We start from the raw sequence: 13,633 nt of genomic DNA, 5'->3' as shown, positions 1-13,633 counted from the left end.
GCTGCTGTTTACTTATAAATTCTTATCTGACAAAGTACCGGCAGTTGAATGCTGATAAGAACCTTTAATAGTGAATGTTTTTCACTTTGACTCAGAGCTTAAAGTTATGTCAACTAAACTGCAGCATATCCAAAATCTACGCCACATCTTTCAACGTTCGGTGGAATCTGTTCGTCCGGCACAATTGCTCAGCGAAGCGAACCAGTATGCTTTGCGGCCGCAGGCAAATGGAGATGGTCGTTGCTTAAGTATACAGATACAGGGTAAAACATTGGATATTACCCGTAAACACTGTCATGTAGTCGGTTTCGGCAAGGCCGTGCTCGGCATGGCAGTTAAGCTCGAGAAGTCGCTTGAAAAGCGAGTAGTGAGTGGTATACTGAGCATACCGGTAGGTACAGGGCAACAATTTGAAGATATGCCCGAAATGCAGCTATCACCAAATTCAATTATTGAAGTTATAGAAGGCGCACCTAATAATCAGCCCGATGAACGCGCACTCGAGGCTGCTCGACGCATCAAAGCACTTGCGGCGAGTATGACTGAAAATGATATACTCTTTGTGCTCATATCAGGCGGTGGCTCAGCATTACTACCGCTACCGCGTCCACCTTTAACACTACCTGAAAAAGTGCAATTGGTGCGTCGTTTGGCAAATTGTGGCGCAAGCATTGATGAAATGAATGTGGTGCGTATTGCTTTGTCTGACATCAAAGGCGGAGGCTTGGCAGCAGCGGCACGTAATGCATTTGCGGTTATATCTTTTGTGATAAGCGATGTAGTAGGTGATCCGGTTGACATTATAGCCAGCGGACCCACTTGTGGCGTGATTTCAAAACGTCATACAGCAAAGGAAGTCTTGGAAAAATATGAATTGTGGACTGATTTGTCCGAGCATATAAAGGCTTTGGTGGAACAGCCAAAAGCGGAAGTACAAATGATGCCAGGTCGAAACAATTCTATTTATATTGTGGGCGACAATCGCGTTGCAACAGCATGTGCGGTGCAAGAGGCGCTACAATGTGGCTACAATCCTTTCGTTGCCAGCACCACGGTTGAGGGGGAAGTGCAACAACTTGTTAGTCAGTACAAAGACTTTTTACATAACATTTGCAATTTCCGCAAGGCCACACTTGACGAGCTTGAGCTGAAAAATCGCTTTCCCTTCGATGCCCGCATCTTCGAACATTTCCTGAAAACATTACTCATGTGTGAGCGAACCCAGAAACCGATGCTTCTGATATTGGCAGGTGAACCGACAGTTAAGGTATATATTGATATTTTGAAGCATTCATGATTTTGATGGAATACTAATCATTCATTTCCATTCTGCAGGTCACCGGTAGCGGTTTGGGCGGTCGCAATCAGGAATTGGCTTTACGCTTAGCCCTTACATTGTATGAGCATGCAGACATGGAAAACATCATCTTTCTTAGCGCTGGCACGGACGGCATTGATGGTCCGACACCAGCTGCCGGTGCTATTGGTTGTGATATAGTGATACGTGATTTTCTAAAGGATACCTCAATGAATTTAAACAACGTGCAAACATATTTGCAAAATAGTAATTCATACAACTTTTATAAAAATTTAAATGGTGGTGAATATCACGTGCTGACGGGTCATACGGGCACTAACGTCATGGATTTGCAATTGATGTTAATACTCTAGAATTAGCATAAAAGTAACAAAAAGTACTTTAATGGTAAAGGGTTAAATGTACATACATACATAAGTATGCCTTATATGTAAAAAAATATTTATATTTTAAATCGTAGAATTGCGGTATAGTCAGCTGTATTTACTGTTGTGATTGCATTTATTTGTATAGACTGTTCATCTACTATAATTATAGTATATTATAATATAAGAAGTGGTGTTATAGCAGCATAATTATTCTCCATACATGTAGGGGGAATGCTGTTGGAGTGACAGGCTTTGTCCGGATATAAATCGGATTCGTGCCGCTAACGTAGAACAGAGTGTCGTGGGAACAACAGTAAGTATTTGTGATTTTTTTTTTTGGTGGAGAGTCTGTTGTTGTTGTAGCAGCATAAACATTCTCCATACTTACATACGGTGAATCCTGCTGGAGTGACAGTTCTTGGCCGGATATAAATCCGGGTCGTTTTGGTAACGTAGAACCGACTGTCGTGGAAACGACCAATCTGTCTTCTGTTCCTACTTGTGCAAGCCTCGGAACCATAACAAATATTTAACAGTCGAGAGAGCCCCCTTTTTGCACGTTGTTGGTGAATATTTGTCGAATGCTGCTGAAATGACAGTCTTGGTCATAAATAAATCTGCGTAGCTCCGATAATGTAAAGTCGATTGTTGCAGTAAAACATTTAATACAAGCAAACTATTAAAGTGGCTGCCGTAGCCGAATAGGTTAGTGCGGGACGACCATTCGGAATTCAGAGAGAGCGTAGGTGCCTCCATTTGTTCAACAACGTGAAGACGCACGTCACAAATAGGAGAATGAGCTCGGCCAAACACCCAAAAAGGGTGTACCCGCCAATTATATGTATGTATAAACTATTAAAGAAATGATATTATTTGTTTACAAAAGAAAAAAATACGAGTGTTAAATTTTAGTGTCTAGTCTTAGTAGCCGCGGGCTTTCGAAGGAGTTTCACATACTCTTTGTTACTAGAGTGTTAGCCCTCGATCGAATACGAATCCGTATACCTATATTCCCATACATTCCTATTAGTCCAGCACTTTAACTGCAAATTGTCTCTCTATTCGTATTCCTAATTGGAGGCCAATCAAATTGTTAAAGTCGTGCAGTCCCTTTTGAATTGGTTCAAAGCACTTTTGTAGCTGCCAAGACTAGGTAGGGCATATGTGAGGTCCATTTCTTCGATGTCTCCATCGTCAGGGTCTAGCCTAGTTTTGTGTTTGAAGGTTGTTGTTGTAGCAGTTTATCAAACGATGACGGCATTCAGGAGGCAGGAGCTCAAGAAGGTGGTAAGGGATTGCCGACTAATGCCATTTATGACCTGTCTATATGCTGGCTGGCTCAAAACTTCTTTTGCCTTTTGATTTTCTCTGACTAAATTCTTGTTGCTGGGAAACATTTCTCTAAGTCTTCTGGCGAATATAAATTCGGATCACTTCGGTAACCAAGAACTAATTGGTGGGAATCATCAAGTGTCATCATGGACACTTAAAGGTAGGTTCAGAAAAATTGCATATACTCCTGATAAAAGTAGACTTGAAGTAAAATAGAAATATATAGATTTTGACTTATAAACAAATTGATATAATATAATATAAAAAATATATTTACATGCATACTGATTAGAATAAAAAAGGCTAAATTTAGCTCATCGCGAATGGTAAATCGTACGAACGTACAACATTTTCTTTAAGCTGCCAAATTTCGGCATTTGAAATCGGATCTTACAGATGTATACCACATATCAGCCTATTAGCCTATTTATCAAGGAGGACATTTTTTTTGCTCTAAAGTTCATTGACCTCAAGTACCTCGTTCTAGTATTTACCCAACATATTTCAATTTCCACCTCCCTTTTTCACTTTAATGTGAAAAAATACTCACTGTACACACAACTGACTCTCGTAGGCCTGTTTGATGGGAATGGGGGCTAAGTCTGTTGTGTAGGACAGTCACCGCATCTTGTCTCTTGTGAACAAACGCCTTGGCACGCGAAAAGGCACACTTCGGGTCTATTTTCTGTCTTCTTTAGTCTTTTTCAAGTGTAGCGTAGTATTCTTTCGTAAAATTTACACATTTTTCTATATAAACGAGGTTCTGAAATTCAAAAACAACCTTTGAGCAGATTTCCCGGGTACGAAAGACCAAAATTATATAAAAAGTTGTTTCTAATAGCGGGCGCCTCTCGGCAGGCAATGGCAAACATTCAAGCGTATTTCTGCCATGAAAAAATTCCGCATAAAAAAACCAGTCGCCATTCGGAGTCGGCATAAAATTGTAAGTACCTTCTTTTGTGGAGCTGCATCAATACGCACATCACAAATAGGAGGAGGAGTTCGGCAAAATACTCAACAACTCAAAGAGTTCCGTGTTCGATAGAACTGCGAGCTGTATGAACTATACCGAAATGTGGACATAGTGAAGTATATTAAAATACAGTGGCTGCGCTGACTTGGCCAAGTCTCGAGGATGAACGAAAGTACTCCGATACGGGAGATCTTCGAGAGGGAACCCACTGGTGAACGACGAAGAATGCCTAACTTACGTTGAGCAGATCAAGTGCGGCATAACATTGCAGCACTAAGTATCACCAACCGACGCTAGAAAGTAGCTAACCGATATAAATTTAGCGCTGCCAGCCTACACCGATTCAAAAACTAGTTTGCGATTCTCTTTGTTAAACGTATGTGTATCTCCCGGAAAAGGCGGCCCCTGTAGTCGAAGGGGTTGTTACGTGACTACCATTCGGAATTCGGAGAGAATGTTGGTTCGAAACTCTGTGAAACACCAAAATGAAGAAACATTTTTTCCAAATAGCGGTTGCTCCTCGGCAGGCAATGGCCAACCTCCGAGTGTATTTCTGCCATGACAAAGCTTCTCATAAAAATAGCTGCCGTTCGGAGTCGGCTTAAAACTGTCGGTCCCTTCATTTAAGGAACGCACACCACTAATAGGAGGAAGAGCTCGGTCAAACACCCAAAATGGTGTAAGCGCCAATTACATATATATATATATATATATATATATATCTCCAGGAAAAAGTTTTACATATAAGTACATATTTTTCAACAATCTCGAAATCTTCAATGTGAGGGCGTCGGCTCAGTCGGGCTTCCTGCAGGCGATCGTATTTCTTGTTCAAAAATGAATGATTCATCTGATTGAAACGAACCTCTGCATTCATGAATATTCTATTTAATTCTTAAAGCATTTGTCACCCATGTACTTTTAGGAAAAAAAACTGAAATTGAATTTGAAAAAAATCACATAAACTTTCAGCTCCTGAAGCCATAGTTTCCACACCACGTCTTGCTCTTTATGTCATATCCTGACGGAGATGTCACTATTTGCAAGTTGGATAGTCAAGTGGTTCGCCACTGGTGAAATCGCACTAGTTCTGAACAAGTTTCATTCGCTCAGGGTTTCTCTACAGGGTACGCGTAATCGCTTGTTATGAATTCACATAAAGTTTTAATTAATTCATCACAACCTTGAATCATCATCAATTTCTTAGTACCCGTAGCAGACAAACAGAATTGGACTGAGGAGCCTTTACTTCTGTTCTATTTTTTGTTTTTTACTTTTAATTTACTTACTTTTTTATACTTATGTATGTATGTACATATGTATTAAGTGTGCGCATTTGCAAAATGTTTGCCTCACATTTGAATAAGTGAAATTCCTCAAATGGCAATTAGTGTCAAACTTGGAAAAAGATAATTGCGCCGGCGTTGAATCATTGGCACTTCTATAGAAAAAATTATAGCAAAGTGTCCACACAACAGGCAGTCCAATGGCATGTCACAAATTCGTATATTCTTGTACGTACAAACATTCATAAGTTCAATTTGTTCGCCCTACATTGAATCGACACCACACAATGAAGCTCCTCTTTGAATGCAAATAAGTGACAAATCAACTAAAGCAAAGTTCAATTGAATTTGTTGAAATGTGCTTATAAAACACAAACTGCGCATTCATGCATATGTATGTGTGAATGTACTAGTATGAATGTTTGTATGTATGTACTCGATCTTGCGTATCGATCTGATGTACCGAGGCACTATTATTTTGAGAGCTCTTAAATAATTCTCATTACTTAGCGACTGCATCCAGAATTTTTCCGACTTTTTTAAGGTTAAGGTTAATTTGTTGGAACAAAGGCTTGTTTATTTTCTTTAATTAGTTTTAAAAAAACAACATTTGAGAAATATGTTCCTTATTTTCTTTGCAATAAAATTCGTAAGCATGACTTGGAAGCACTTTGGTTTCTGTAGGACGTTGGCATTAGCTAGAAAATATCTGAGTATTCAGTGTTGTTGTGGTACTGGAAGTCGCTTGTTTACGAGAAAAAGACGAGCGCCATTGCAGTCTTGTAAATCAAGCGCACTAATCCTTATCTGTCTGGTGCTTTTTTAAGAGCTCGAGAACTTTAAATGATAATACAAAAGAGAAATATTGTATTTTTTAAATTATAATCTGGTAGATAAATTCGTTTTAGGGCATTTTTTTTTGAATATGATATGGCCCATTGATCCAATCAATTTTTGACAACTTTTTTCAGTAAATCTGGCTGTATGACGTCAAGCTGGCTTGAACATTGCAATAAATCGATTATTAAGCGCGCTGTATGGCACATTGTGCCATATTCTTTGGACCAAATGATGTCGATGTTTAGCTGATTAATTTTTGGAAACAAAAATTCAGTCAGCTTGGCTCGATAGCGCTCGCCATTCACCGTAACAGCAGTTCTTTCCGCATTTCGAAAGAAATAAGGACCGATGATGCCGCCAGTGATCTATCAACAGGTTTTTTTTACAAGGTAAATTTCCACAATTCATAAGCTTTGTTCTGGCTTTCATAAGCTTTGTACTGAACAGAAATGTCAACACAGTTTGCCATTCTCAGCTGTCAAATCAGGTGATCTACGGATCATAAATAATATTATTTTTCTAACAATTGTGCACTTTTTCCAAATCATAATTCTACACTTCTTGAAAAATACCTTTTACGTTTTGAAATAAATTCGCACGCACAGAAGTAACTTAGGTATCCGACCTTTATTTAGTTTGATTAGACTATACTAAATTTGCAGTAAATTTATTAAGGAGAGTCTAAAAAAGTCATTGTAATGATCAGAAACGAAGAGTTTTGTCAATCGTTTCCTTACTAAATCAGATCAATCTAGTAAAAAACATATAAAGATATGAAAGTGGAGATTCCTGCCCATTCCGATAACAAAATTCGGCTAGAAAATTTCAGTACCCAAAAGCCAATTGGTTCTAAACTGATTCTAATAGTTCCAATTGGTGCTGAAATTTTTAAGTCGAATGTTGTTAGCGTAACGGTCCAGGAAAAGCATTTTGTTTTTGTTGTTGGAGCAGCATAAACATAATCCATACATGTACGGGGAATGCTGTTGGAGTGACAGTCCTTGGGCGGATATAAATCTGGGTCATTCCGGTAACATAGTACCGACTGCCTCGGATCTAGTGACTCCAGTTAAACCTTCGAAAACTGATCCTTCACACATTAAACTATGTTCTTTAGAGCTGCATCTTCATACAGAGAGGGTGGAATGGACTTTACTTCTTTCTTACCTCCATGAATCCACCAGCCATATGAACACTGAGACACTGCTCCATTAACATTTCTGTACAGATGCGTGAATAAGAGCCTTTTTTGTCGAGTGATGTCTAAATAGAACTCTCATTTTCGCCAGGCATTATATTTATTCTAAAATTATTACTTCTTTAGCCTAATCTGCAGTTGAAGTTAATAAAGAAAACTTAATGGAACTTAGGTTTATATTCAGTGAAACAAGTTTTGCTTCAAGTCCTTTCCACATATGTACATTGTCGCGTACTTTTCGGAATATTCAACTGTTCTGCGTGTATTACTATGAGGTTGTGTTGATTAATAGTTGAATGAATTATCGGCATTCCCGTTTTTGAGTTGTTCATAATAAGTCTTAAGGCTCTTTCTGTTCTTTACGAAGACAAGTTTTGACGATATGGCAAGGTCCAGCATGCTTACCAATTTTTATGTAGATCTCAGTTTGCAAAAAATTAAAGTGTAGATACTGAAACTCCATAAGCTTATCTCAGTAGGCTGAAAGCAAACGTCAGTATTGCCATCATTGTTTCAAAAATATTGTATATTTAGTTGCTTTTGGCTGGAAAGTGAATACTGAATCGTAGTTTCGGCTTCCGAGATAAAATCGCGATGTGTTCAGAATACTCGTAGAGGCATGATCGTTATCAAAACTTTTGATTGGCGGAAATCCTATTCCAATTGTGTGATTGTAGCATAGTACGCCTGTATGTGGAGTACCAGCTGTTAGACCGAGGGGTGTTCAATTTGTAAAAAAAACTCGTGGCATTCTTCAACAATTCCTGAGAAAGATCAGCTACAATCTTTCTCGGTTTTACACACCACATTGTTTTTATATTAAACCCACAATAGCTTTTTGAATTAAGCTCCCCTTTGAAAGCAAGTGTCTGGACCTGAGTACTACGTGGCCCAAAATTAATCACCTTATCGGAAGATTTATAATTTTTGCATTTGCCGTCGTACGCCAATTACATATATTTGGCCTTTGTGAATTAGAGAGTAAAAACAGGTAAAAACACTCTCCTTCTCCCTATGTTTTGACAGGCACCTTTGGTCTGAGTTTGATAGGTTGTCAAGCGTGTGATGGTGTTAGTGCTTGGTTTTTTTACTTGAGCGTATTGGCGAGTTGCTATGCTAAATTAAAATTTTTATGGGAACATTAAAAACAATAGAATATCGATAAAAAAATATGAAATAATATCTTTGACTTGGAAAATTTACAATAACAAATATTTTTATTATATTTCTCAGCTAATTTTATTAATGTTTTTTATTGAGAAATATCTGAATTTTGATGTAACTTTTTAGACTTTTTGATTCGATTTTCTATGAGACTTAGTCATTTTTTATGCAACCATGTTACATAAAAGACCGGTTTGGAAACAGCTGTGGGCAACCAGATGAGAGTCTTTTTACTTATGGATCTGCACAATGCATGTACATAAGCAATTGAGTGCGTAAAGATTAAAATATAGATCTCCATCACTCAAAATCATTTTTTTTTTAGTAAAAAATTTATCTGAAAACAATATTGGGTGATAATTTTGCACCACCTTGAATATAAGGCAGCAAAATTGCGCATAAAGTGTCTGCCTGACACCGAATCAGCCCGCCTCAACGAGCCAAAACACCAACTGGGCTGCATATCAGACTTAGTGTGCAGACAAGTTGTCGCACTTGTGGTGACTATCATCTTTTTACAGTCGCCCGCTGGGTATGGTATGTATGTATGTGTGTCTGCTCGGCGCTTGTTCGTTCATTGTTCATTGATCAGTGTCTACACATCACTTCTTTGTTGTTTTTACTGCTTTTTTACAACACTCTTTGTTGCTGCATTCGAATATTATTGCCACATAATTTATTAGATTCATTAATTGATGTCTCCCACCACATTGAGTTTGAGGACTGAATGACTGGGTGAAGCGCCTGTTGGTATGCATGCTTATTTATGTGCATATTGCTGGCAATTAAGGTATATATGTATACACATTTGTGTGCGTGTAGTCATGCGCTACATACTACATAGATGTACATAGATATGCTGGCTTACAAAATAACCATAAATTATTGGGCTGTTATTTGCTGTATTAATTTTAATTGGTGGCATACATTTTTTCTTGATTTAACTTGTTTCTGCTATTGAATACCTATTAGATCCACAAATCGATGCTCTACAAAAAAAGAAACAAAAAAAAAAAAATAATAATAATAATCCCCAGACTGGACATTTGTCGCTTAAACTCATTATTATGTGACTTAAATCGGATTGGATTGGAAACTAAAACTTTCTGTGTCTTTTCAAATGAAAATTTTAATTGAAAAAATATATTAAACTAAGTAAAATTTACGCCGACGTAGCCGAACGGGTTGGTGCGTGACTACCATTCGGAATTCACAAAGAGAACGTAGGTTTGAATCTCGGTGAAACACCGAAATTAAGAAAAACATTTTTCTAATAGCGGTCGTCCCTCGGCAGACAATGGCAAACCTTCGAGTGTATTTCTGCCATGGAAAAGTTCCTCATAAAAATATATGCCGTTCGGAGTCGGCTTGAAACTGTAGGTCCCTCCATTTGTGGAAAAACATCAAGACGCGCGCCACAAATAGAAGGAGGAGCTCGGCCAAACACCCAATATCTGTATATATATAAAAGTAAAATTGAACTTTGTGAACTTTTTGTATATAAAAAAGTGAGTACTCGTGAATGCTCACACCGTTCGACTAGCAACGAGGATAAGAGAGTTATAAAGGTATTTTGAAGTTCTGCCAGAGTAATTTAGGTAAAACTTACAACTGTATTGTGATCGTTGAAACGGAAACCTGGATTGGCAGTATGATTGGGAGCCCAAGCAAGAGTTGATGCAGAGAATAAAAACGGCGAAAATGTCGCTATAGAAATTCAAAGTCAGCCCGCATAGATGATAATGGCTAACATTTGCTGTGATAGCGAATAATTTTGTTGAATTATTGAGTGGCCAAGGTGGAGCGCTAAATTATTGGGTGAGGCACGTGAGGTAGTCGTATATTGTAAAAGAGATGTGGCAAGTAGGCACGCGAAGTGCTGTCTCTGTGCAAGACTGCGCGCCCGCTGATATTGCTCGTGTTTTGAGGAATGACTTAAAATTAATGACAGTCATTGAGTCAAGGCTCGAAAATTTTCAAACGGTAATGAGATAAAGACGGTCGTTGAAAACCATTAAATCAAAGAAAAATTTCTTAGTGGCATAATGAAAATTGTACTTCATCTTACTTCTCTTTCATTAATGAAGAACTTATCAGCCGACCTTCCTACATGTAATCATGAAGGATTTTTAATTAATTTCAGTGTATTTAACCCCACTTCATTTAAATCGCGAACAAATCAGCCGACCCTGGTTAACAAAGCCCAGATAAAAAAGCGCTTCGTCAGATACGAGTTTTTTTTGAGAAAAATCTTTGTCCATTTCGAGATATGATACTGTCAATATAGCCCACCGAACCGTTCCATGAGAAGGAGCTGTTATTGTCAAAATAACGTATGACTAAAAATCACTATGGCGGCCACCATAGCCGTATTGGTTAGTGCGTGACTACCATCCGCAGTGCGTTCGGTCGCACCGCGCCAAGCAATGCCAAACCTCCGCGTGTATTTCTGCCATGACAAAGCGCCTCATAAAAACCATTTGCTTTTCGTTTTCTACTTAAAAGTGTAGGCCCCTTCATTTGTGGAACAACATCGAGACACACATTACAAATAGGAGAAGAAGCTCGGCCAAACACCTAAAATAAGTGTGCGCGCCAATTATTTATTTATTTAAAAAAAAAATACTATATCGGCAGTTACATTCGGTCTATTAAAATTAGATGCTAAAAACCTGCATTATATGCAAAATATTCAATAAATTAGCTATAATACCTTCATATCGCCGAGTCATAATTTGTGTTAATTTCTGCATAAGTGTTGGTGGTAATTGGTTCCACACCCGCCGATTTCGTCTTGATGACTGTTCCACTGTCCATATTGGTTTTCTTTTGAGTTTTTGCATAACTATTGGCCAAACATTTTCAATAGGGTCAGAAAACTGTGAAGGCCAATCCAACTTTTCAATCCCATTTTGCTGTTGCCACTCTATACACCTTCGGCTACGAGGCTTGGGATCGTTGCCTTCTTATAAAATCTAAGGCTGGCTAGTTCTTCCTCATTTCGGCTAACCGTAACCTTGCTTGTTAGTAAATTTTATTTATCAAAACTGCATTCAAATTGGCAGTAAACACAAATAAACGCCCGAGTCCTCTTTCGGAGAAGAAGCACGAAACATGAATCTTAACTGGATGCTCGAAGAGTTCGTTGAAGTTGTCGTTTATAACCAGTACACCAACCCCGATATATGAATATTCACCCGAAAGGAAGATTCATCCGCGAATATTACATTAGCCCAATTTCACCCTGAATTTCAAAGTAAGGGTAAATTAATGGGAGTAAGGGTTTTCAATGTTCTCCGGAATTTAAGGTTTTTGGACGTAAACGTTCTCGAATCGTGTCTTTGCATACATTTACACCGCTTTTCCTTAAAACTGATTTAGCTTCACGCAAGGAACAGTTCAGCTTTGTCTCAAACAAATAACTGATCTTGCCTTGGAGAAGTATTTTTGTCCGGGGAAGTCGTCAAGGTTTAGAACTTCAGTATATATGTGACATGTGTTGGCATTTTTTTTTGCGTTGAAGTTAAGTTGAAAATGCTTTCACAGCACATAGTAAACGTCATTACTACGTGTGTGGTGATTCCTTTAAAAACATCCCTCCACTTTTTCGGACTTTTTCCTCAACAGCAGTCCCAGGCTTCGGCATTGCGTCGCGGTAGAGGTCCAAGACGGCGTCCTAAAAATACATATTCACTTCACATAAACTTACTCACCCTGCGTCCAGCTTAATGCTCTTCAGCGTAAGTTTCCATTTCACACGTCCTTTTTCGGATAATATCCTCAACGAAATTTGTGACGGCTCTCCATTATTATTCGCCTATCACCATTTCCTCGATTATTTCTTCAGGTGCAAATACACCAATAGCCTGTTGCAGAGCTGTTCTATCTATGGTCCACCTCTCGCATTTGAAGAAGGTCTGCTGCGCAACATCATGTTCAGTATCTCCATAAAAGCAATTTGGTAGGTTAACCTTTCCCATTCGCCACAAATACTTGCGAAAGACATATGTCTGGAAAAAGCTGTGTGAGCTAATAATTAATCACACCGTGCTTTCTTTTTACCCACTTTTTTAAATCGAATGTGTCCCACTGTCCATCTACGGTACTGCTCAGAGTTCCACCTTGTTTTTCAAAGTGTGAGTGTTTGAATTCTAATGGAGAAGCATGGTCATTGAGTTCCTTAGATTTTTGCCTGCCATTTCCGTTTGCGCCCTTGTGCTAAAAGATCTACAGGGATCTTGCGCCCTTGTGCTAAAAGATCCACTGATAAATAAAACCACTGCTCCTGATACTGTTCTATACGAAGAAGGCACTCACCGGCATTTCACCCTTAGCGAATCTGCCCATATTTCCCATCTAAGTAGAAGAATCCATTTCGTCGGGTCTATTAAAAGTTTTCGCTTCCTCTAAGTTGGACCGCCAATGTTTGCCATGAACTTACTTAACATGCAGCTTACTTTGGCAGCTTTTGTGGCAGCATGGGTTACGTGCACCCAGTAGGGGCGCTCCTAGGTAGTTGACCACTCTTTTTGTCGATGAAGTGGCACCGACCTTTAGGCTGTGTACATAGGAACACTGCTTGAAAACGCTTTTCATGCGCGGAACTTATTTTGTAAAAAACTAAAAAACATACGCTTTTTTCAATTTGTCACAAAACTAACAATTTGGACAACTTGTATTGCGAAAAGGATAAGCCGATTGCTGTTAACATTTACATTTTTTTTGTCGCTCAGGTTTCCATTAGACAATCTGTATATGCCCATGCACCTAAGCAAAGAGAGTAGACCATATACGACCATTCAATATAACTATTTTTACTTTTATTTCTCAATTTTATACTTTCATACTGACGGAGCGATGACTTAACCCAAGAAATAGCAAAGAATCTTCTATCAAAATGAAACAAATTTTATTTATTGGGTATGGTAATAAGTCTCCGCCCTCGTGAAAGAGATATCGCTGCTGATACTATTTTTGTGTTCGCTCTAGTAATATACTGGTGATTTGAAGGTGTATATGTGAGGTCTTGATCGCAGTAGCTATAATTCGGTTGAAGCGTAAAGGTCCCTTTTTATCTGATGTTAAAAATGTCTACTTTCGCCCTGTAAAAACAGTATTAGCGAGAAGCCATGCTTCATTATTACCCTCTAAAGA

The 13,633-nt window shown here is 38.5% G+C and overlaps 1 protein-coding gene across 1 annotated transcript; it reads left to right on the top strand.

Moving 5' to 3' along the window:
- On the top strand, window positions 1–1,800 carry LOC128862761 (glycerate kinase). Its single transcript, XM_054101467.1, has 2 exons — window positions 1–1,267; window positions 1,336–1,800. The coding sequence occupies exons 1-2, from the start codon at window positions 107–109 to the stop codon at window positions 1,669–1,671; spliced, it is 1,497 nt and encodes a 498-aa protein (XP_053957442.1). The 5' UTR covers window positions 1–106; the 3' UTR covers window positions 1,672–1,800.
- The last annotated feature ends 11,833 nt before the right edge of the window (window positions 1,801–13,633 follow it).

Source organism: Anastrepha ludens, chromosome 5 (assembly GCF_028408465.1).
Source record: "Anastrepha ludens isolate Willacy chromosome 5, idAnaLude1.1, whole genome shotgun sequence".
NCBI classification, from domain to species: domain Eukaryota; kingdom Metazoa; phylum Arthropoda; class Insecta; order Diptera; family Tephritidae; genus Anastrepha; species Anastrepha ludens.
This window is presented reverse-complemented; position numbering and strand designations above follow the sequence as displayed.

What these genes read in the sequence shown, in the direction of transcription:
- LOC128862761 (XM_054101467.1), top strand. Translation starts at nt 107, where the DNA reads ATGTCAACTAAACTGCAGCATATCCAAAATCTACGCCACATCTTTCAA. An exon ending in CAGGTGAACCGACAGTTAAG is followed by an intron (nt 1,268 to 1,335) that starts GTATATATTGAT and finishes TCCATTCTGCAG; the next exon opens with GTCACCGGTAGCGGTTTGGG.